We start from the raw sequence: 23,967 nt of genomic DNA, 5'->3' as shown, positions 1-23,967 counted from the left end.
CGTACCGAAATTTCGATTTACCAAATTAACATCCCTAAATTTACCTATGGAGGGTCTTTTCGTAAGATAATACATAATTGAGGGGGTGGCTGTAATTACCCAAACATGAGAGGGATTTTCGTAATTTCACCATAAAACAGGGGATAGCTGTAATTTGCCTTTTTTTGCTAAATTTTCATTTGTACAATTGAAAGATAAGGCATGGCTTTGTACAATCTATACCTGGTGAAATAGCGCTTTTAAATCGTAAACCTACATATAATAACAAACACACCTATATATATACGTGTTTAGTGGATCCTTATTTATATATATTAGAAGGATATTGAAAGAAAATATTAAAGGAGTGGGAAACGGATTATTGGATTTTGTCTAATTTACTATTTTGCCTTATGGATTTGACATCCTACATACGGTGAAATACACCATTGTGGTTTTAAACCGTAGATCTAGGGGTGAAAGTCGGATGGATCGGATCGGAATTAGCCTTTTCGGAAAATTTCCAAAAAATTTCGGAAGTACAAAATCAATTCCAATTCCAATTTCAAAATTTTCGGAATCTAAAAATTCATTCCAATTCCAAAAGGCCCGGAATTTCGGAAAAAAATCGGAAATCACATAAGCTTTAAAATTTCAAAACTTAGCCAAAAATTTCTAAAATGTTCATAATTTTTCGAAAATAAGAGCATCCACTTCGATAAAAGTAAAACTAATAATTGCTAAATTTCAGTTCAAAAAAATAAATAAAAATAAACACAACATAATATCTAATAAAACTTCTAACAACAATTCATTATGTCAAAATCCTAAAACAAAACTTATAGGTGTATTTTTCGGAAAATAAGTATTATATAATATATACTATTTATAGGTGTATTTTTCGGAAAAAAATCGGAATTTTTCGGAATTAGTTTCGGAATTAAATCGGATCGGAAATTGGAAATTCCAAATTTAATTTGTATAATTCCAATTCCAATCCAAAAAATCGGAAAATTTCGGAAATCGAAATTTCGGAAGTCGTAATGAAAAAAGTTTTTCCAAAATCGAAACTTTTCGGATCAAAACCGGCGGAAATTGGAAAATCCGTTCCAACTTGCACCCCTACGTAGATCTATATATATAGGCTCTTTGAGAAAACCCCCTCACTACTTTTTTTAATGGAGGGAGACCCAAAATATTTTAGTCCATTTGAGAAAAGTCCACACACATTTTCAGCCATTATGCTTTCTAGCTTTGCCCCCGCCCGCCACATCATCACTGGGTCACGCGCTCAGCGATTTTTTTTTTTCGTCTTTTTCTGTATCAGTTTCCTTAATCGACTATGAAGCATAGTCGATTAGCCTTAATCGACTATGTTTCATAGTCGATTAAGGAAATTATTTTTGTTTTTAAATTTTCTTTTTATATCAGGTATATTAATCGACTATGATGTGAAGCATAGTCGATTAAGAATCTGCTACTAAAAATAACAAATCATAACTGTGAAAAAAATACAAAATCAGCTATATATTACAAAAACAAAAAATATACAAATATTATAAATGATTTATACAATTGAAACCAATAAACAAAAAATCCAAAAAAAATAAAAAAAATTGGAGTCGATGAACCTTAATCGACTACCAGAGCATAGTCGATTAGCTTAATCGACTATGAACATGTACATAGTCAATTAAGGTTTCAGCCTGCGCGAAATTCTCTACACGCGCCTTCATCCGTTCAATCCACCAAAAAACCTTAAATATGTCTCCCCATCGTCACCACACCTCCGTCACAACACACCATCATCACCTTACTTTGATATTATGAAGGTTTTTTTATTACAAATAAATAAATAAAAACACAACTCGCACCACCAACCAAAGCAGAACCACCACCCATCAAAATCCGATTTCAGTGACAAATCGACAATTTATGGCTTTTGTTAAGATCTGCCGACGACGACCCCGACCCCGACTTTGACGGCGACGGAGACGGCACCGACGACAATGGCTCCAACAAAATTAGCATCGTTGTTCTGGTTGGTTCTTCATCTTCCGATCAAGAGAGAATAATCTAAAGAATTGAGAGAGAAAAGTATAATATGGAGAAAAAAAAACAGAGAATAGACGGGAGAAGAAGAGACGAGAGAGAAGAGAAAATAAGATTAAGGTTTGAAAGAGTATAGTAGACAATTAAGGATAGTTTTGGAATTATAAAAATATCACTTGGGGGTGGAATATTAGCTAGGGGGTTTTCTCCAATTATTTTTGGGAGGGGTGTTTTCTTAACTCATTGACCTAGATGCGGGCCGCGGGGTTCTTGCTAATTATCCCATCTATATATATATATATATATATATATATATATATATATATATATATATATATATATATATATATATATATATATATATATATTCTTTATATAACATTCTAAATCTGTCCAAAATTTACAAATGATCTCGCTAATTTTGAAATTTTTACATGTTAAAATTATATTTGATGTGTATAATATTAGTAAAAAAGAAAACCGGGAGCGCTGCCACCGAACCAAGTAAACTTTTATCACATTATTTTGTATTAAGGTGGTGTTTGCAAATGCTTTTTGAAAGTGATTATGCAGTTTTTTTTGCTCATAATCTGTTTTTAGGTGTTTGCAAAATCAACTTTTGTTTTTGCTTCTCTTAAAATAATCTGCTTTAAGCTATTTTTTTAAAAGCACCCCTGACCCTGCTTTTTCAATTTTAGTTCATTTTCCGAAATATTCGCAAACACCCCCAACTTTTAGAAATAAGCACTTAAAACTAACTTAAATCACAATCACTAACTTCTGCTTTTAAATAATCATTTGCAAACACCACCTAAGTAACACATTATACAAAAAATAAATTGAAAACCATTAAGCTGAAGCACGACTTTGTCTAGACTGGTTTTTTTGTTTTTTTCTATCGTGCGACTTTTGGGTTGTAGTGGGGTGAAAGGATATTTATGAAGAAGACAACCCATCATCATATCTTTTCATTTCAATGGTTCAACAACTCTTTCTTTTCACTTCACATTTTTTCTCACCGCCACAATAATAATAATAATAATAATAATAAATGGAAGCTTCTATTTTGTTCAACCCATCCGCCATGATTCCTTGTTTTTCAAGAACCTCATTCCTCCACTCAAGGTACACTCTTTCTTCTCTCTTGCTTTTTCTGAATTTCAAGAACCTTGGTCGAGTATAGAGTTAATCCAATCTAATCCAACCAAATCCAATCCAATCCAATTCAAATCCAATCCAATTCAAAATAATCCGGAATAGGTAGCCAAATGAAGCCTTAGAAAATGGAGGGCCCAAAGTGGAAACAAAAATCGATATAACTTGCATTCGTATGGGATCATGCGATTCCGATAAGAATTTTTGTTCTCCAGTGGATGTAATATGTTGTGATTTAATATATTGATAACATCCATAAATTTATTTATGGGTAAATTACAACAACCCCTGAGTTATGCTCAATTTACAAAAAAACTCCTCTTGTTTGGATAATTACATCTACCTCTCAACTATGATTTTTTCTTACACATCCACCCTTATGTGTCAAATTCAACATAATCATCTAGATTTCGTGGCATGTGCTTTAGTTTGTACTCATTTTGTGTAAAAATACAGTTTCTGATGCATTACAATCTGATATATACAAGCCAAAAAACACATATTATGATCATCTTGCTTCAAAATGTGAATTTCGAATTGTATAAAACGGGTACAAAAGTGATAATATTCCATATAATCTAGAAGATTCCACTAAATTTTATAGTTGAGGGGTGGTTGTAATTTACCCTTTATTTATTTGGTATATGCAGGGCTGGGCTAATGGTTCGTCAGAAGGTTTTCTTTTCTCGAGCTACACATGGTAAGATGTTGTTACCTTTTGCATTATCGATCCTAGGAGTGCAAGTTGGAACGAAGTTTCCGAATTCTGCCGATTCTGATCCAAAATTATCCAACTTTGGATCAAATATCTTCATTCTAATATCTGATATTTCAATTTTTGATTTTTCCGAATGTTATAGGATTGGAATTGAAATTATATATAATTTCTTGGAAATTCAGATTTCCGATTCAATTTTGATACCCACAAATAATTTCCGAAATATTTTATTAAATAGTTATTTTATACTATATGTATAATGACATATTAAATATTGTATATTTTAATAAGTGTGACTATATTAATTTTTATTTAACTCATTAAATATGGACGCAATTTAATTGTAAAATTTCCGGAAATTCCTATTATATTCCGAACATTTCCAATTAAATTTTATGATTTTTTTTCCAACTGTGATCTTTTTGGATTTTTCCGAAATTTTCAAAATTTCTAGAATTGGATTATATTTTTGAATTCCGAAAATTTCGGAATTGGAATTGGAAGTATTATTTGATTTCCGAAAAAAATTGAAAATTTTCCGAATGGCTTGTTTCTGATCCAATCCGATCCATTCGACTTTGAGTCCTAATTGATCCTCTACTGATAATGTTGCGGTAATTCCTTTTGATTAGTTAATGAAACTTAAATATATGACAGACGGATCAGTTAGCTTACGTCTCGTATCTCCGACACTACTAGCAGCAGAAAAGGAAGAAGCAAAAGCCGTGCTGGCATTATTCTTAAAGAAACAAGGTTTACGAAACGCAGTTGCCACAAAAACTATCAACAAGTCAAATGCTTTTATCGACCACCTCGTTTCACTGCTTCACTCCGTACACAAGTCTCGTTACTTAGTAGGTTCGATCTCTCGTTTTCTTTTACATCCATTACAATCATTTTCCAAAACTTCTTTTAATTGGGTAATATTTATATTACATACGAATATTCTGTTTTATATTTAAATTATAGGCCGTGAGCTCACAACTCTCGAGATTAGAGATGTTCTTATACCGTACCTCGAGACATTCGAAGAGGAGTATGGATCCCTTTTGGTGGATGTTGTGGAGAATTTCTCTGTCCAAGAAAAAATAGACGAAAAAATTGTGTCCTTTGAAGAAAAAGATGTAGAAAAAATTCAGTGAATATATATCTTCTTGTGTGTAATTAATGCTAGGTTTTGTGTAGTAAGTCGCAACTGTTAGTCGAAAAATAATTCTTCGACGAGCTTTGGTAATTTAGGTAATTTTATTTTAGGCGGTACTTGGGAGAGAATATCTTGTATGATATATCCTTTTTTTTGCCGAATGTATCTAAGTTTTGTAATTAAATTTATTTGTGGTGAACTTGGAGCTTTGGATTTGAGGTATGTATATTGTTATTAAATTTTGAGTCTTTGTTACGTACCATGAATTGGGAAATCTTTTCGCGAAAAAAAATGTTCTTGTTCATTTGGATAAGGTGCTGGAAATATTTTCGAAAAAAGTTATTCTTGTTAATGAAGGTGATCGTAAGTAGAGATATTTTTAACAGATCGGATTGGATTTAATCAAGACGAACAACGCTAAATTCGATTATTTTACGATCGTGAGAATCTCATTTTCGACAATTTGTTCTTGTTTTTTCAACCAAAAAATATGGCAGTATAAATTGACCTTGCAATACACGCACGCATTTGAGATCGAACACAACCTCCTATCACAAGAAGCGTGACGTTTATCAACCGCAATCGTTGGTACTATTAAAAGTTGTCAATGTGTCGTCACAACTTAAAAATGACAAACAAAATAATAAATTTTGAATACATTTAAAACATCAATGAAAACACCTTAGCAGCAAATCAGCGAAAAATAAGCTTAAATTTCTCCTCGGCTTCAACTAGATGACGAATATCGGATCTTCAGGCTCGAGCCGGGTGAAAAGTCAAAAAATGCCTTCTCCGTAAGCTGTATGTCCCTGCAAACGTCATTAATCTTAAGCAACATAAAATTATGTAATTCTATGAGAAGCTCAATTGTATTATTATTGGATAAAATGTGAATTATAATTTATTGCCACTTTATTTAAGGATGCAATATAATTTCTCAAAAAAAAAAAAGAAAGAAAAATAACATATGGAAAATGTTATAATATTCATAAACAATACTAAAGCATTCATTAGTACTAGAATGAAACACATAGTTATTAATTATCAAAAAACAAAAAAAAAAAAAAAAAAAAAAAAAAAAAAAAAAAACACATAGTTATTAATAACCATTCCGCTTACAGTTTAGTAAAAATAAAGTCTTAATCTTTTTGTTGAGGGCGCTACCCTCGAGGCCTCCCGAAAATTTAAGTTCATTATGTAACAAATTTCTAAACTCGCAGTTGTGTGGAAGTATGCACAGTGTATAAATGTTACCACCATATCATGCGTTCCATGATTGTTCCATAAAAAAAATGTAAATAATTTTGTTAAGATTATAATTTTATAACTTCGTCAGAATAAAATTTGATCAAGTAAAAATTTAAAATATTTACACTGAGTTAAAAGAGCTTAAAATTAAGAGGCAATTTGCTAAACATCCTTCAAGGCTAATTTTTATTCATATTAGGATAGTTATATCTCCGCACTTTGTAAAAAGTCCATCGGCCAACTTAGTTAGAGAATTTTAACTAAAAATAGACGACTGAAAATCATTTATTCTTCGCCACCTTATCCGTCCTCAAAACCACACATACTCCCGAAATTGACATTTCTTCCACTACTCAACCTCTCTCTAATTTCCACCAACAACACATTGGAAAAGGTTATTCTCATCCGTCTTAGTCCTTCTTTTCAGTCCAAAATATATGTTTTCATTCCAAATTCTCCAACTAATATATCTATTGTCAGTCTTACCGTTTACTTTTAGTCTAATCATGTCCAACCGTCCAGTGAACTCTTAACAAATATAAAATATCTGGACGAACTGTTAACTATATACAAATAATTTTGAGAAAGTTTTAACCAACTGTCCCTAAAACTAACTATTTCTTACTGAATTTGCAAAGTTACCATATATTTAAATTATAAGAAGACCTAAAATGGATTGGTTCGGCCCGATTATAATTTAGCCGAGCTTATTTTTTAGTGAGCCTGACCGAATTTGAGCCATTTTACTAAATTCGATTTATTTATGAGTCGAGTTTGAGCTTACTGTGGCTCAACCCAAATAAGGTCCGACCCGTTAGGTTAATAATAAAATATATATAATTTATTATTTTAATGCTATAACTCAATATACAAGTTACGATCGTATAAGATTATTTTATTTTGCAAAGAAAAAAGTTAAAATAAAAGGAATTAAGTGGTGGTGGTGGTGGCAATTAGTTAAATAGGAATCAAATCCAACATAGCCACCGAAATTCAATTGTTGTAATTTATCACCGAATTTGAGAATATAAAAAGTTTCCAATAATAAGAGTTGCTAATCTTTTTTTTACTTGTTTTAATCTTATTTTTTGAAGTTTTCCATAACTTGCAAATATCGCTTAGGGTTTTTTTTAGATTGGCTCCAATAGAGTTAATAATTTTTTTTTGTTTACTCATTACAGTTATATAGTAAGGGGTTCGATATAAACTAGAACCCGAAAAAATACATGAGTCGAGCTTGAGCCTATACTAATGAGGCCCGATGGTATGTGAGCTTGAGCCGACCCAAACTCGGCTCACATGGCCCGATTGCTAGCCCTAGAGATATTAATATTAAATGATACAATAAACTAACGGCTTAAGTTTTTGGTTGAGATGGTCATTCAATATGGTATCAGAGTCGGACCAAATAAAAAGTTTTGAGTTCGAATCCCGCTGTCACCATTTTCGAATATTTCAAGTGGAAAACTTCAAATATAATTGGTTGCTTGGTTGCACTTGAGGACACCACTGTCACCCATTTGAAATATTTCAAATGCAAGGCTTCAAATATAATTGATTGTTTAGTTGTGTACTTGAGGACAGCTTAAACTTTTGGTTGCTAATTTCTCTAATTACTTTTATAGTGGCCATGAAGGATATTTTAGGCATGAACTTTGACTCCAATATTTTAGGCAATCCCATTCCCATCTTATGAGCATCTCAAGTGGACTATATATGGTTGGAAAGTGGACAGGGTCGACCAAGGTTTTTTACTTTAGTTCCTTCCTTTTGATAGCTTCGTATGCATATATCATAAGTAACATATTTATGTACTAATTATAAGATTAAACTGCATAATAAAAAATCAATTATATGGTACCAATTGATAATTACCGGAAACATAATAGAATCCATTTAATAACACAAATATATCATTAAGTACTTGACCGTACAGAATAACTTGCTCAATCAAAGAATACAAAACTAAAAATAACAAGAAACTAAATAAAAAAGAAAAAGTAGAAAATTTTGATTATTTTCAAAATAAAAAAATAAATAGATAAATAAATAAAAGGGAGTTGATATACGCAGGCCAAATTAAACATTCAGGCACTTTTTTACCATGATTTTTTACCTTTTTACCATAACTATTTACCTTTTGTACTATTCCTACCAAATCCTATAAAATATAAAACTCAACATTCAAAGTGAAAAATTTCAGATATTCAACAATTTTTGCGATGGATCCAAACAACTTAGACCCGAATGTAAGTTTTTCGTTTTTTTCCCGAAACCGTATATGCTCGTGTGAATTTACGCGAGCACTTATTTTTTATTCATGTGCTCGTGTGAATTTACGCGAGCACTTGGCAAGTGCTCGCGTAAATTCACACGAGCACATGAACATTTTTTTTTTTTTTTAATTAGCTCGTGTGATTTCACACGACCAGAGGAGGTTTGCTCGTGTGAAATCACACGAGCAGAACGTCTCTGTTCGTGTGAAATCACACGAGCAACACAATTTTTTTTTTTTTTTTTTTTTGAGTTTTATTCTTTAGTTTTATAATTTGCTAACTACATTAATATAAAAACAGGAAGTATACATAGATGTGGATGAAGATATTGAAACATTCGAGCTACATGATTTCAGTGAATTTTTCACAATTTCGACTGCATTTGATAGTAAAGATGCACTAGTCGAGTGGACGATGAATATGGCCATCAGTCATGGACATGAGATTAGGCGACAGTCTTACCACGAGGGCCGACAATATTTGACTTGTAAAAGAGCCTATAAGAGTCGAGGAAAAAATGCAGAGGTCAAAACAAGCCGGAAGTCCGGTACAATAAAGTGTAAATGCCCTTTTGCGCTATGGGGTAAAGAGGGTCGTGATGGATTATGGCGCCTTACCATCAAAAATGGCAATCACAATCATAATCCTCATAAATATCCACAAGGACTACGTTCGCTAAGTCGCCTGACTGAAGAGCAACGAGAAGTGACAAAGATACTGAAAAAGAGCCATGTGAAGCCGAAGGAAATTTTGCATCATCTGAGACAGATGAATCCGGATACGGCTGCGTCCTTGAGAGATGTGTACAATGAATCACAGAAAATTAGACGAGAGGAAATGAAAGGAAAAACAGTTATACAACATCTGTGGCACGAACTAAGTGAGAGTGGATACAGCAAATGGCATCGAACAAATCCAGCTGGTGATACAGTGCAAGACGTTATGTTTGCGCACCCTGATTCAATAAAGCTTTTGCAGTTATTTCCATACGTCATCCTGATGGATTGCACGTACAAGACTAACAGGTAATAATTATTTAAATGTGAATTACATTTATTATATATATATATATATATATATATATATATATATATATATATATATATATATATATATATATATGTAAGAGTTGACTAAATTATAATTACCTTCATGTAGATATGAAATGCCTCTTTTGGAGATCATTGGTGTTACTCCCGTGGGAAGGAACTTCACTATTGCCGTTGCTTTTATGTCAAGTGAAGATGGGGACACTTATGCATGGACATTGCGATGTTTGCGAGACATATTACCAATCGGGATAGAACCAGAAGTGATACTGACAGATCGTGAGCTGGGCCTACTGAAAGCATTGCCAAACGTGTTTCCACATTCGCATCACATGTTATGTTTATATCACATAAACAGAAACGTTGAGGCAAACGCGTCAAAATTCTTGGGTAACACCAAGTTGGGTGTACTGTTCCGGAGGACGGTGTGGGCAAAGTTAGTCGAATCTGAGACTGAGGAAGAATACGAATGCAACTATAGAGAGATAGTTAGTTTGTACGGGCAATATCCGAAGCTGATAACTTACATCAATGAAACGTGGTTGATTTATAAGGAGACATTTGTTAAGTGTTGGACCAACAACATCGTTCATTTCGGTAACACGACGACTAACAGGTATATAAATTGATTTTACTATAAACTCGTTACGTACAATCTTTTATACACATGTTACATTTATTCATTATTTGAGTGTTTTCTCGAAACAGAGTAGAGAGTGCACATCGTGCATCGAAGCGTTGGATCCAAACATCGACTGGAGCTATGGATACAGTTCAAAATGCACTAGATGCGCAAGTTGACCTTCAAATTAATGAATTGAAGGTGGAAAATGAAAGCAGTAGAACAGTCAGGATGTACAGTACTTCACTGTCGTGCTTCGGTGCTTTGGTATGTAACGTATCACACAAAGCACTGGACCTGTTGGATAAAGAGTACGAAAAGTTGGAAAAGAATCCGGATAGTTGCAACTGTTACCTAAGCCGAACCCACGGACTCCCGTGTGCGTGTATGATTGCAGTTAAAATTGCTGAGGGAGATACTTTTTATCCGCAACAGTTACATCCATTCTGGAGAACGTTGGTTGTCGAGCCAAAGTCGGATCCATGGGAGGACGAGGAGGAACCGTTTGATCGCACAGTTGCAATTAAGAAAGTTCTTCTCGATGAGTTCGAGAAGTTATCAAACAAAGATTACATGTCCCAAAAAAATGCGGCCGACTATTTACGGGACCTAAATAATCCTTCTTCAACGCATTTACAAGAGCCGTCATTTGTGAAGGCCAAGGGACGACCTAAGAATAACTCGATGAAGAGGAACTTGTCCGGATATGAGCACATGATGAATCGGAAATCCGAAGTTAAATCTTCTTCCGGCTCTAAGGGTCGCAAAACCCCGACCGAAAGGACGCCAGAGCAGAAACATCAAGTAGCCCTTCATCTTCTTGTCGTCTGTGGCGCAGGGAAGGGTCAATTGATCTCTCACCTTAACCCAACCAACTCCCTTATTTCGAAACATCTCATTGGTGTCCATCAGACCGACACCCAATACAGATGCAAGACTCTGTGAGCACTCTTCTATCGGGCGAATTTCAGACACTGCTGGTCCGTCCAGCCGCAACGCCAGGATGAAAGCGACATCGTGGAGCGTGATCGTCATCTCGCCCCATGGCATGTGGAAACTGTTCGTCTCCGGCTGCCACCTCTCCACGAAAGCTAGCATGAAGTTCTTGTTCATCCTCTTCAGAAAACAGTCTCGTAAGTGGTAAAGACCTGTTGCCTCCAACCTCGCAATCATCGTGTTATCCTGCGGGCCGCGGTAGTCCTCGAGTGCTTTGGTCCTCGACTCGCACCGTGTAGTTTCACGGCGCTCCTGAAAAATATTGCATGTATTGTTAGCTAAAAAAAATGAATAATATAAGAATTATGTAAAACACGTGTTGACAGAAAAACTTACATATCCTTCCCAAATGTACATCGCTATATGCGACTTGAACCATCGCATAAACTCTAAATTTTGCGGCCCTCCCTCGCACGGACCCTCCAAGTACGCCGGACCAGGCAGCTGCGGAAAGGGTAAGGCACGACCACCTCTACGATCCTGAAATGCATCTGCTGGCCCATCATCTTCCTCCATCTCCTCGTCAGTATCCATATTATCGGGATTGTTGTTGTGGTCATTATCGTCGTCGACATGTGGCAATGTACAGGGTCCGGCTCCAGCTGCAACAGCTTCTCGTCTCAGTCTCTCTTCTTCCCGCTGTAACGCTGCTTCTCGAGCTAACTGCTTTCTTCTACGGGCGGAAGCAAGGACATCTCGGTCTCCAATGCGATCCGGATCTTCCGGATTGTCCCCCTTCCCGCTCAAGGCTTTCATTAAGCTCTTGCCTTTACCGGCAACTTGACTCATAAGACTTTTCCCCCGACCTCCTGCCATCTACATTTTAAATAAGCACTTTATTAATATTTCATATAATAAAAAAAAAAGAATTTAAATAATGAAATGAGAAAAAAAAAAAAAATTGTTGTGCTCGTGCAAAAACATGCGAGCATTTCAAAAGTGCTCGCATGTTTTTGCACGAGCACAACTTATAATTAAACTAATTAATTTATTAAAAAAAATAAAAAATAATAATAAAAAATGCTCGCGTGGATTTACACGAGCGCAGTGGATGCGCTCGTGTAAATCCACGCGAGCAAGCAAAAATCGGGATTTAAAAAAAAAATTATAAAAAAAAAAATAATAATAATTAAACACTCGTGTGAATTTACACGAGCGCATTGGATGCGCTCGTGTAAATTCACACGAGTAAAAATCCAACTCCCATTTTTTAAGAAATAAATTTATAAAAAAAAAAAAAAAAAAAAAAAAAAAAAATTAAATTCACGCTCGTGTGAATTTACACGAGCGAAGTGGCTGCGCTCGTGTAAATTCACACGAGCGTTGCTAAGCTCGATTTTTTTCGTTTTTTTTTTCGGATTCGTAATCTACATAACAAGAGGATCGTAAAAACGTAAAAATTACCTCCGATCTGTTGACGATTTGCACGGGCTTTGCGAAAGAAAATCGAAAGGGTAGAGAGAATTTTTGAGTTTTTTACTTTTTGTTTTTTGAAGAATGGTAAAAAATGTGCCTGACTGTTTAATTTTAGCCTGCACAAATCATTTCAGTAAATAAAAACTAGTTTCCATCTCCAGGGCTTGGACCAGATTTCTTGATTCCACCTAGGATTAAAAAACGCCCATCTCCACCATGGCTCGGCCCTTCGGTTTTCAACGCCTCTACGTACAAATCCTCCAAAATTTTCCCAATCTCCTTTTCAATGGCGAACTTGTAATATTGCTGATGATTAGCATCCGATTTCATAAACAACTCATAACAGCAACAACAACAACAAGAACAGAGAACAATGTGACAAATTTTACGCGTTTGGCTGTTGCTAATTTAACGAATTCTTGGTAAATCTTGGATTTGGGTTCGGGTTTTGGTTTTGGTTTGGAGTAATCGAATATTACACACGCCATAGCTACACCAACAGCGAAAGCTACGACGGCGATAAACACCGCATTTGACACCATGCTTATTATTGTCTAAGAGATTAGTTGATTAAGATAATTTGTTTTCTTTTAGTTTTATGACTAATTACTTTTTAGATGATAATAGAGCGGGCCACTGAAATGGGTTATTTATAGAGAGGCAAAATGGTCGATTTATTTTATTAGCCAACTTTGAGAAAGAAGTTGGAAAGATGCATGAGTATTTATTGATGACAATGTATCTAATTAATAGTAATTGGATTAATCAAAATTACTGCACTATATTTGGTCTATAATTAATTATAATTCATTTACGAAGCAGTACTGATCGATCCTTTAAAAGTTGGGTCAGGAGATTGTTTGATTTCTATATGATTTTATTTTTCCTAAGAGGATTTCGAAGGGTAAACAACATAAATCCCTATTTGTTAAGGAAAATCTGCAAATCCACCTGTGTAAGTGTCAAGGAAAATCTGCAAATCCACCTGTATAAGAGTTATCGCCGTTAACTATAGAGGGGGTTTTGTGCAAATCTTTTGTAACATAGGGGAATTTAGTGCATATTTTCTACAATACAAGAAGATTTTATGAAAATTAATTTATTCATTTGAAATTCATTCTTAAATTAAATCGAATATATCTATTAATTTCAAATATGAAAACTAGAAAATAATACTTGAGATGGAAGTTGGAACGAATTCTCAAATTATTTATGTTATTTTCACATATAATTAATCAAGAATAAATTATAAATATATATAATAATTCTAATAAAATAGTTATATAATTTAAAAAATCAACATTCATACATTAATAAATTATATATCATATAAAAATTGATTTTTTTTTTTAAACATTCACCACACCTATTAATTTTTTTTATTTTTGACATTGTAATTGAATAAACGTGTTCAACTTAATTTCAGAAAATAATATGAAATTTAAACAAATAAAATTTTTTTTTGCATAAAATTCCCTTGTATTGTAGAAAATATGCACTAAATCCCTATGTTACAAATAACTTGAATAAATCCCTATTTTGTGCAAAGTAAAATAAAACACAATGGGGTTTTACGCAAAAAAAAAAACACATGGGAATTTAACACATGTTTTTCTTAACACAGAGGGGTTTTATGCTATTTACCCGGATTTCCAAATACAGTTAAACCTCTATAAATAAAAATATAGTCGTACTGGCAAAATTTTATTAATTTAACAAAAAAGTTACTGATATATATTATAAATATAAGCATGGAATCTCAAAAGTTTTTTCAAACAGGTAGAAAATACGTCTATTGTGTGTGGAAGTATGCGCAATGCATAAATATCACCACCATATTATGATTTCCATGGCTGTCCGGTAAAAAAAACGCGTATGATTTTGTTATCATCATAATTTTATAAGTTTAAAAAAAAAATTTGATCAACTAATTATGGAGCGACTCTCCAGTAGGACATCATCGGGCGCAAGAAATTGGAAGAAGACTATGGAGCTGTTATTGTGGTAGGAGACTGTTTACATGTTACCGAAGATTTACGAAAACAGGAACATTCGCTCAAGTTCCTAACAATAGGCGAGAGAGGCAGTCGCCTCGAGTCCCCAATTTAAAAAAAAAAAATTAGGGGCCCCAAATAATGTTTTCTAATATATATATATATATATATATATATATATATATATATATATATATATATATATATATATATATATATATATATATATATATATATATATATATATATATATATATATATATATATATATATATATATATATATACTAGTCATAATATTAAATGATATCTAAAATTTATAAATAGTTAAACAATTTGAATAACCATAACTATATCATTTTATATAGTTTAAGTATTTAATGGAAATTTTTACACTTATTCTACCATTTGATGGAAATGAAACGTCTTAGATCAATTATAACTAGTTATTTATTGAGTTCTTCTATCACATTTTTATAACTTTTTTTTTTCCAGCAATTTTTGCACTTTTTAATAACTTCAAAGAGTTTTGGCAAGGTGAAATATATTATATTTTATTTTAGGGTAAATTACAAACACTCCCTGAGGTATGGTCAAATTACAAAAACACCCCTCTTGTTTGGATAATTACAACTACCCCTAAACTCTTCAAATTTAGTGGAATCTTCGAGATTATATGAAATATTATCACTTTTGTACCCGTTTTATACCATTCAAACTCTACATTATGAAGTAAGATGATCATAATATGTGATTTTTAGCTTGTGTATATCAGTTTGTAGTGCATCGGAAACTGTATTTTTACACAAAACGAATACAAACTAGAGCACATTACACGGAATCTAGATGATTATATTGAATTTGGCACAATAAGGGTGGAGGTGTAAGAAAAAATCATAGTTGAGGGAGGTATATGTAATTATCCAAACAAGAGGGGGAGTTTTGTAATTTGACCATACCTCAGGGGGGTTTTTGTAATTTACCCTTTATTTTATTATGTTTAAACAAAGATTAAATATATTTACTTGTTTAATGATATTTTTATACGGTTTTCAAAAAATCTTGGGCTCTGCCCCGAACCAACTTTTCACTTACCTTAACAATACATTAGTCATATTTTTAGCAACATTCTAAGCTGCTAATAAAAAAAAGGGTTATTCTAGATAACCCCGTAGTTACCAAATAAATTAGGGATAAACTCAAACCTAAATTATCATTTGACATATTCCTGGAGAAGCGAAAGTACTATATTACCCTTATATGCAATTTTCGGCCAAACTGCATTCAACATTTCTGGTCTGCATTTATCGTTTTCACCGATTTATTTATTTATTATTATTATTACAAGTCAAATGCTTTTATCGACCATCTCATTTCACTGCGTCACTCCGTACACAAGTCTCGGTACATAGTAGGTTCGATCTCTCGTTTTCTTTAACATCCATTACAATCATTTTAGAAAACTTCTTTTAATTGGGTAAATATTATATTACATACAAATATTCGTTTTATATTTAATTATAGGCCGTGAGCTCACAACTCTCGAGATTAGAGATGTTCTTATACCCTACCTCGAGACATTAGAAGAGGAATATGGATCCCGTTTGGTGGACGTTGTGGAGAATTTCTCTGTCAAGGAAAAAATAGACGAAAAAAACGCATCCTTTGAAGAAAAAGATGTAGAAAATTTTCAGTGAATATATCTTCTCGTGTGTAATTATTGCTAGGTTTGTGTAGTAATTCACAATTGTTAGTCGAAAAATAATTCTTCGACGAGCTTTGTTAAGTTAGGTATTTTTATCTTAGGTGGTACTTGGGACTTGGGAGGATTTTTTTTTTCTTTGTCGAATGTATCTAAGTTTTGTAATTAAATTTATTTGTGGTGAACTTGGAGCTTTGGATTTGAGGTATGTATATTGTTATTAAATTTTGAGTATTTGTTACGTACCATGAATTCGGAAATCTTTTCGCGAAAAAAAATGTTCTTGTTCATTTGGATAAGGTGCTGGAAATATTTTCGAAAAAAGTTATTCTTGTTAATGAAGGTGATCGTAAGTAGAGATATTTTTAACAGATCGGATTGGATTTAATCAAGACGAAAAACGCTAAATTCGATTATTTTACGATCATGGTTTTCTGAAACACTCTTTTTCCACCCCGATCGTTATTTTTATATTTGAAAATAAGCTTTTGATTAATCCAAGAATCTCATTTTCGACAATTTGTTCTTGTCTTTTTTCAACCAAAAAATATGGCAGTATATATCGACCTTGCAATACACGCACGCATCTGAGATCGAACACAACCTCCTATCACAAGAAGCGTGACATTTATCAACCGCAATCGTTGGTACTATTAAAAGTTGTCGATGTGTCGTCACAACTTAAAAATGACATAAACAAAAATGACATAAATAAAATAATAAATTTTGGATTCATTTAAAACATCAATGAAAACACATTAGCAGCAAATCAACGAAAAATAAGCTTAAATTTCTCCTCGGCTTCAACTAGATGACGAATATCGGATCTTCAGGCTCAAGCCGGGTGAAAAGTCAAAAAATGCCTTCTCCGTAAGCTGTATGTACCTGCAAACATCATTAATCTTAAGCAACATAAAATTATGTAATTCTATGAGAAGCTCAATTGTATTATTATTGGATAAAATGGGAATTAATGCCACTTTATTTAACGATGCAGTATAATTTCTCAAAAAAAAAAAGAAAATAAAAAGAAAGAAAAATAACATATGGAAAATGTTATAATATTCATAAACAATACTAAAGCATTCATTAGTACTAGAATGAAACACATAGTTATTAATTATCAAAAAAAAAAAAAAAAAAAAAAAAAAAAAACACATAGTTATTAATAACCATTCCGCTTACAGTTTGGTGAGGGTTCGGGTTCGGGTTCGGGTTCGGGTTCGAATTCGTATCTGTATTCGGACTGATCAAATTCGGGTTCGGAGTCATTGGAGTTATCCCGCAATATGGCACTTGCCACAGCTACCACAACTACAGCTACCACGGCGATAAACACGACATTCGCCACCATGCTTATTATCTAAGATTAATTGATTAAGCTAATTTGTTTTCTTTTAGTTTTATGCCTAATTATTTTTTAGATGATAATAATTGGTAGTTATAGCGTGCCACTGAAATGTGTTATTTATTGAGAGGTAAAATGGTCAGATTTATTTTAATTACCAATTATGTGAACTTTGAGAAAGAAGTTGGAAAGATTCACGAGTATTGAATATCGACGTACAATATAATGTATCTGTTGAATTTGAATGCCTATCAAAGTCCACTCATCTGTTGAGACAGACTACATGTTACGACATTAGGTGACGTAACAGAATTGTTGTGTTGTCACAGTAATAAATCTACGAAAAGCAGAATAAAGAACACAACAATTTAATGTGGTTCGGATACAAACGTACCCTACATCCACGAGGACTTGCAAAACTAGTTCAGATTTATGTGTACATTAATAGGACTTAATAAAACACTAAAGACTCCCTCTTTATGTGATACGCCGTTCTTGCACACGACTCGAACTTGTTGATAATCAAAGCAATTCCTCCTCCGCACTCTTGGACTTCCTCCAATGTTGAACTTCCTTCAAACGGCGGATCGACCTCTCCCGAGATCTTTTAAACACTTCTCCCGAAACGCCGATCTTCTTTATGGCCTGGTAGAAGAAACCTGTTCTGTTGACGCACCTGATGTGCCGACAGGGCTGCAGCACGGGCTGCACCCTTCAAAGCCTTTATGCTGGGATTTTTCTTTTTAAAGCTCCATGGGACTCATATGAGGTTGAGGGCCTTATATAGGCACGAAATCCACCACCCTAAACCTAACTTGAGCCCTAAGAAATCGATTAACTAGGTAATAGAATCCTAGTCGATTTCTACTTCTATTCTAGATAAGTACAAAAGATACCTAACTAGAATATAATACATGGAAATAAATCTAAGTCCTAATAACAATATTACAAAAATAGGACTCTAATTAATTCCAAAATAAACATGGAAAACAAATCTTTGCCAATCTTTAATTTCCACGTATGGCGGATTTCTTCAATCTTCACAAATAGAAATCTCGTGCCAACAATCTCCCCCTTTGGCATAGATTGGTTAGAATCCATGTTTAACAAGAACTCCCCCTGCAGATGAGATTTACTCCCCCTGCAACAGAGATGCCACTTTTCTTCATCCGTCTTGGTCTTCTATCAGAGTGTCCCATCACGGGGCACGTTACAACGCAGCGGAATTGGGTGAATGCCGTGACAGACTTCCGTCTCAACCTTCCTTGTGAACACACGTCATCCAATAAGCAAAGTAAACAAATCAAACCCAAAATCGGACACTAAGTATATCTAGTGACCCGCTCTGATGCCAATTGTTGAATTTGAATGCCTATCAAAGTCCACTCATCTGTTGAGACAGACTACATGTTACGACATTAGGTGACGTAACAGAATTGTTGTGTTGTCACAGTAATAAATCTACGAAAAGCAGAATAAAGAACACAACAATTTAATGTGGTTCGGATACAAACGTACCCTACATCCACGAGGACTTGCAAAACTAGTTCATATTTATGTGTACATTAATAGGACTTAATAAAACACTAAAGACTCCCTCTTTATGTGATACGCCGTTCTTGCACACGACTCGAACTTGTTGATAATCAAAGCAATTCCTCCTCCGCACTCTTGGACTTCCTCCAATGTTGAACTTCCTTCAAACGGCGGATCGACCTCTCCCGAGATCTTTTAAACACTTCTCCCGAAACGCCGATCTTCTTTATGGCCTGGTAGAAGAAACCTGTTCTGTTGCCGCACCTGACGTGCCGACAGGGCTGCAGCACGGGCTGCACCCTTCAAAGCCTTTATGCTGGGATTTTTCTTTTGAAAGCTCCATGGGACTCATATGAGGTTGAGGGCCTTATATAGGCACGAAATCCACCACCCTAAACCTAACTTGAGCCCTAAGAAATCAATTAACTAGGTAATAGAATCCTAGTCGATTTCTACTTCTATTCTAGATAAGTACAAAAGATACCTAACTAGAATATAATACATGGAAATAAATCTAAGTCCTAATAACAATATTACAAAAATAGGACTCTAATTAATTCCAAAATAAACATGGAAAACAAATCTTTGCCAATCTTTAATTTCCACGTATGGCGGATTTCTTCAATCTTCACAAATAGAAATCTCGTGCCAACAGTATCTAATTAATTGGATTAATCAAAATTACTATTTAAATATTTATGGAATCATACTTGTATTGTAGTAATCAATATATTGGATTAATCAAAATTACATTTGGTCTATAATTAATTATAATTCATTTACGAAGCAGTGATTGATCCTTTAAAAGTCAAGTCAGGATATATTGTTTAATTTCTGATATAATTTTATTTTTCCTAAGATGATTTCCAGATAGTTGGATCATTTTGAAAGATGTGATAAATGAGAATTTTATTTATAGGCCAAAGGTCGGATTCGAAGAGTTTTCCATTTTTTTTAATTGTTGATTTGTAATATCATAGGAATTTGTTTAGCCATTCTCCCTATTTTACCGATATTTATTATAAATATAATCATGGCATTTGAAGAGTGTTTTTAATTCTTCGGTATTTTTACGGCAAAATGCAATTTATTAGGCTAACGATACGAAATTAGAAGGAAGAACATACTCCTCCAAATAGTCATTACAGGAGATTTGAGCAGTAACATGAGCTAACTTATTTCTCAAACGCTTGATAAAATTAAATGAAAACTTATCAAAATCATGAGCAAGTCGAAGACAGTCTTCCAGTTATGCTCCAAAAGAAGACGATTCACCGTCTCCATCTCGTAAATTTGTGATAACTTGGAGGCAGTCCCCCTCGATAATTATGTTAGACCACCCCTTTTCTTTTGCCATTATTATCGCTTTGGAAACTGATATCACGCGATGGATCAAGGTTCTTTAATTCTATCCCTTCATCTCTCAGTTAAATACTCTATCTTCCCTCTTATTTGAATCCGTACCTACTATTTGTCTGCCTCTTCTGTCTTCTTCTTCTATTATGCTCTCCGACTTTGTCAATCGTGGATCAAATGCCGCCGTTTTGGATAGAGTTTGACTCTCTGATAATACCTTACTGCTACTTTTGACTTGAGTCATATTTATAAGAGGAGAACGGAGAGGAGGCAGTTAAGACAGAGAAAAACCCTAAGTCTGACCTAAAACCTAAATCCTTTTACCATGTGAGATTTAGAACACTTTGGTGAGTGTGTGAGCTTGTGTACATGCTTAGATTTGTGCTTCCTTATGTAGGTTCTTGGGTGAATCTGAGCGTGAGATAGAGAGTTTGGTTTGGAGATCCATTTTCCGGTGGTACTCTGATGGTGTTAGTGTAAATATTGGATTGGAAGACTGAGCTGTACTGCAACTCAATTTCTTCTGTTGTTTACTTTATGACCCACTGTTGTAAAACATGGTCTCTGTAATCATTAATATTATTGAATTTGAATTATACATAATCATGCAATCTTCGAATTTGGTGAATTGTCACAAAGGTCTTTACTTTAGTAGACCTTTTAGCCTATTAAGACGTCTCTGGTAAGCAAAAGTCACAAATATGCGACGAAACTAAAAACATCGCAAATCAATTTGTCGCTTGTGTTGCATTTTGGCCTAGTGACATTGCATATTATGTGCGTTTCTTAAGTAAACACATGTCTAATTATGACTTGCCTCATTGGAAGGCTCTAAAATGGTTGTTGAGATACTTGAAAGGGACTGGGAAAACTAGTTTGTTGTTTTCTAAGTGTAAAGATGCTATTGAACTTTGTGGTTATGTGAATTTAAACTTTACCAGTGATATGAACAATATAAAGTACTCCACTTGTTATGTGTTTTAAATGGTGCTTGTGTTAGCTGTAAATCACACCTTCAAAATGTTGTGGCTCTTTCTACTAATGAGTTTAAGTATATAGATGCTACTGTAGCTATAAAAGCAACAATTTGGCTTAAATGTCTACTTTCTGAAATTGGTTTCGTAAAAAATAAAGTGATTGTGTTTTCTGATAGTCAATCTGGTATACAATTGTGCGAAACCCCTGTTTTTCATGACATAACAAAACATATTGATGTAAAGTTTCACTTTATTAGAGATGTTGTTGAAAATGGGTCATTGACCTTGAAAAATACCATCTTAGTTTAACCCTGTGGGCACAAAGATGTTTTCTGAAAAATTATGCTTAATTGTGCTTAAAGGTTTTCTGGAAACTTCTGCTCATATTGTTTGAAAAATTTAAACATAATTTTTGAAATTTAACTGTTATGCTTTACAATCTTTTTGACTGACATTATTCATTCTTTGTGAATTGCATCTTCCCTCGATTTCTGGTGATTGCCTTCTGCACCCAATGTGAATGTAGAAAAACTTTATGTTTTACGTTTTGCTTTCTTTGTGATTGCATTGAAATACATGTAGTACTTTGTGCTTCCATACATGTTAAAATAACAACGTTGACTTCGCAAATATCTAAGAAAAAATCACTAACTATTCACTTTGGTCTCAGGAGGAGAAATATTGTATTTTAGCCTGAAGGATGTGATGGACCTTGAATCCTATTTCATCCATAACTGCCCACCACCAGAAAGGCCCAACCGTGTATTTTATGAGAGCCACTTTAGTTTTATTATGGAAGGATTTATAAACTGATGTCATATGATGGATCAAATTTCTTTATTCGTGTCCCTTCATCTCTCATGTAGATACTCTCTTCTTCTCTCTCTCTTATCTCGCATTTGAAATTACATACTTCCGGTCTTCCTCTGCTGTCTTCTTCCTATGTTCTGCTCTGAGAGCCCGTCATCCGTGGATCATACGTCACCGTACTAGCACACTTTAACTCACTGGTAGTACTTTCACCAACTAATATTGATTTGAAACCCATTTATGAGGAGAACTTAGTGAAGGCGGTAGACACAAATAAAAATTATAAACTTGACCTAAACCCTAAATCCTTTAACTGGCTGATATTTGGAACTGTTTGTAAGTGTGCGCTTAGATTTATGATTCCCTTTGTGTTTCTAGGTGAATTTGAGAGTTAGGGAGAAAGTTTGTTTGGAGATATGCTCTTCACTGGTACTATGATGGTGTTGGTGGTGTTCCTATATGGAATCTCTGGTATGAATATTGGATTGCCAGACTGAGATGTACTCCAATTTTATTTTTTCTCTTGTTTACTTAATGTTCCACTTTTGTAAAACATGGTCTCTATAATAATTAATATTATTGGGTTTAAGTTTTATCTTATCACGCAATCTTTAATTGGGTGTCCAACGAAGTCAAACCTAGAGCAAGGATAGAATCAGCTTAAAACCAAGAGGCAATTTGTTAAACACCCTTAAAGTCTAATTTGTTTTCATATTAGGATAGTTATATCTCTGCATTTTGTTAAAAGTCCATCGATCGGCTTAGTTAGAGACTTTTAGCCAAAAATAGACTGCTGGAAATTATTTATTCTAGCTCCTCCACCTCATCCGTCCTCAGAACCCCCGAGACTCCCGAAAATAACGTTTCTTCCATTCTCCAACTTCTCACAATCAGTTCATGTCATTGACCGCCTAATGTCCGCCAACAACACTCTGGAAAAGATTATTATCATCCGTCTTAGTCCTCATTTTCAGCCTTAAGATGTATTTTAACTAAATTATAAATAACAAGTTCACATACTAACAATATATTATATTCCCTCTTAGACAATAAATTAATTGTATTACTTATTTTTCTTATTAATAACGTGACGGTACGGTAAGGCAATACTATGATTATGATTAGGGCGGTGCGTTGGTTAGGTTGGTTAAAAATCAGCCATAAAACCAATCCAACCAACTTTGGTAAATATTGGAACCGTTATCGACCCAATTTACATGGGTTGGATGATGGTTGAAAACCAATTTAGTGGGTCGGTTGATGGTTTGGTTGATGGGTCATCCATCTAAATACTTTTTAATTTTGTTTGATATTTTATTAGTTGTTACAATGTTATATATCTTTTATAAATTAAATATGACTAGTTCAACAATATTCAAAAAAAAAAAAAAAACATTACGGGCCACATGTATTGCAATTTAACATAAATAATTCAATAAATAATAATTGTCCAGATATTTATGCCTTAAATTAAAATAGTTCAAATTAGATAATTAGGTTAGATTTATTGCTTTTAGGATTTTGGTTAATATTAGAAAATTTAATAAATGTAATATAAAATAGAAATTTGAAATTAAAAATATTAAACAT

At 33.7% G+C, this 23,967-nt stretch overlaps 3 protein-coding genes across 3 annotated transcripts; 2 read left to right on the top strand and 1 right to left on the bottom strand.

The window, feature by feature from the left end:
- Window positions 1–2,996: 2,996 nt before the first annotated feature.
- On the top strand, window positions 2,997–5,287 carry LOC105971448 (transcription termination factor MTERF5, chloroplastic). Its single transcript, XM_012996301.2, has 4 exons — window positions 2,997–3,156; window positions 3,837–3,886; window positions 4,562–4,762; window positions 4,874–5,287. Exons 1-4 carry the CDS (start codon window positions 3,083–3,085, stop codon window positions 5,044–5,046), a joined length of 498 nt encoding a protein of 165 aa, XP_012851755.2. The 5' UTR covers window positions 2,997–3,082; the 3' UTR covers window positions 5,047–5,287.
- Window positions 5,288–8,356: 3,069 nt separating this feature from the next.
- On the top strand, window positions 8,357–11,096 carry LOC148771844 (PKS-NRPS hybrid synthetase cheA-like). Its single transcript, XM_088815255.1, has 5 exons — window positions 8,357–8,545; window positions 8,873–9,597; window positions 9,731–10,237; window positions 10,330–11,047; window positions 11,082–11,096. Exons 1-5 carry the CDS (start codon window positions 8,519–8,521, stop codon window positions 11,094–11,096), a joined length of 1,992 nt encoding a protein of 663 aa, XP_088671381.1. The 5' UTR covers window positions 8,357–8,518.
- Window positions 11,097–11,100: 4 nt separating this feature from the next.
- On the bottom strand, window positions 11,101–12,082 carry LOC148771843 (uncharacterized). Its single transcript, XM_088815254.1, has 3 exons — window positions 11,576–12,082; window positions 11,193–11,491; window positions 11,101–11,104 (listed from the first exon to the last, which is right to left on the bottom strand). Exons 1-3 carry the CDS (start codon window positions 12,053–12,055, stop codon window positions 11,101–11,103), a joined length of 783 nt encoding a protein of 260 aa, XP_088671380.1. The 5' UTR covers window positions 12,056–12,082.
- Window positions 12,083–23,967: the final 11,885 nt, after the last annotated feature.

Source organism: Erythranthe guttata, chromosome 3 (genome assembly GCF_056151865.1).
Source record: "Erythranthe guttata isolate IM_541 chromosome 3, IM_541, whole genome shotgun sequence".
Classification (NCBI taxonomy): Eukaryota; Viridiplantae; Streptophyta; class Magnoliopsida; order Lamiales; family Phrymaceae; genus Erythranthe; species Erythranthe guttata.
This window is presented reverse-complemented; position numbering and strand designations above follow the sequence as displayed.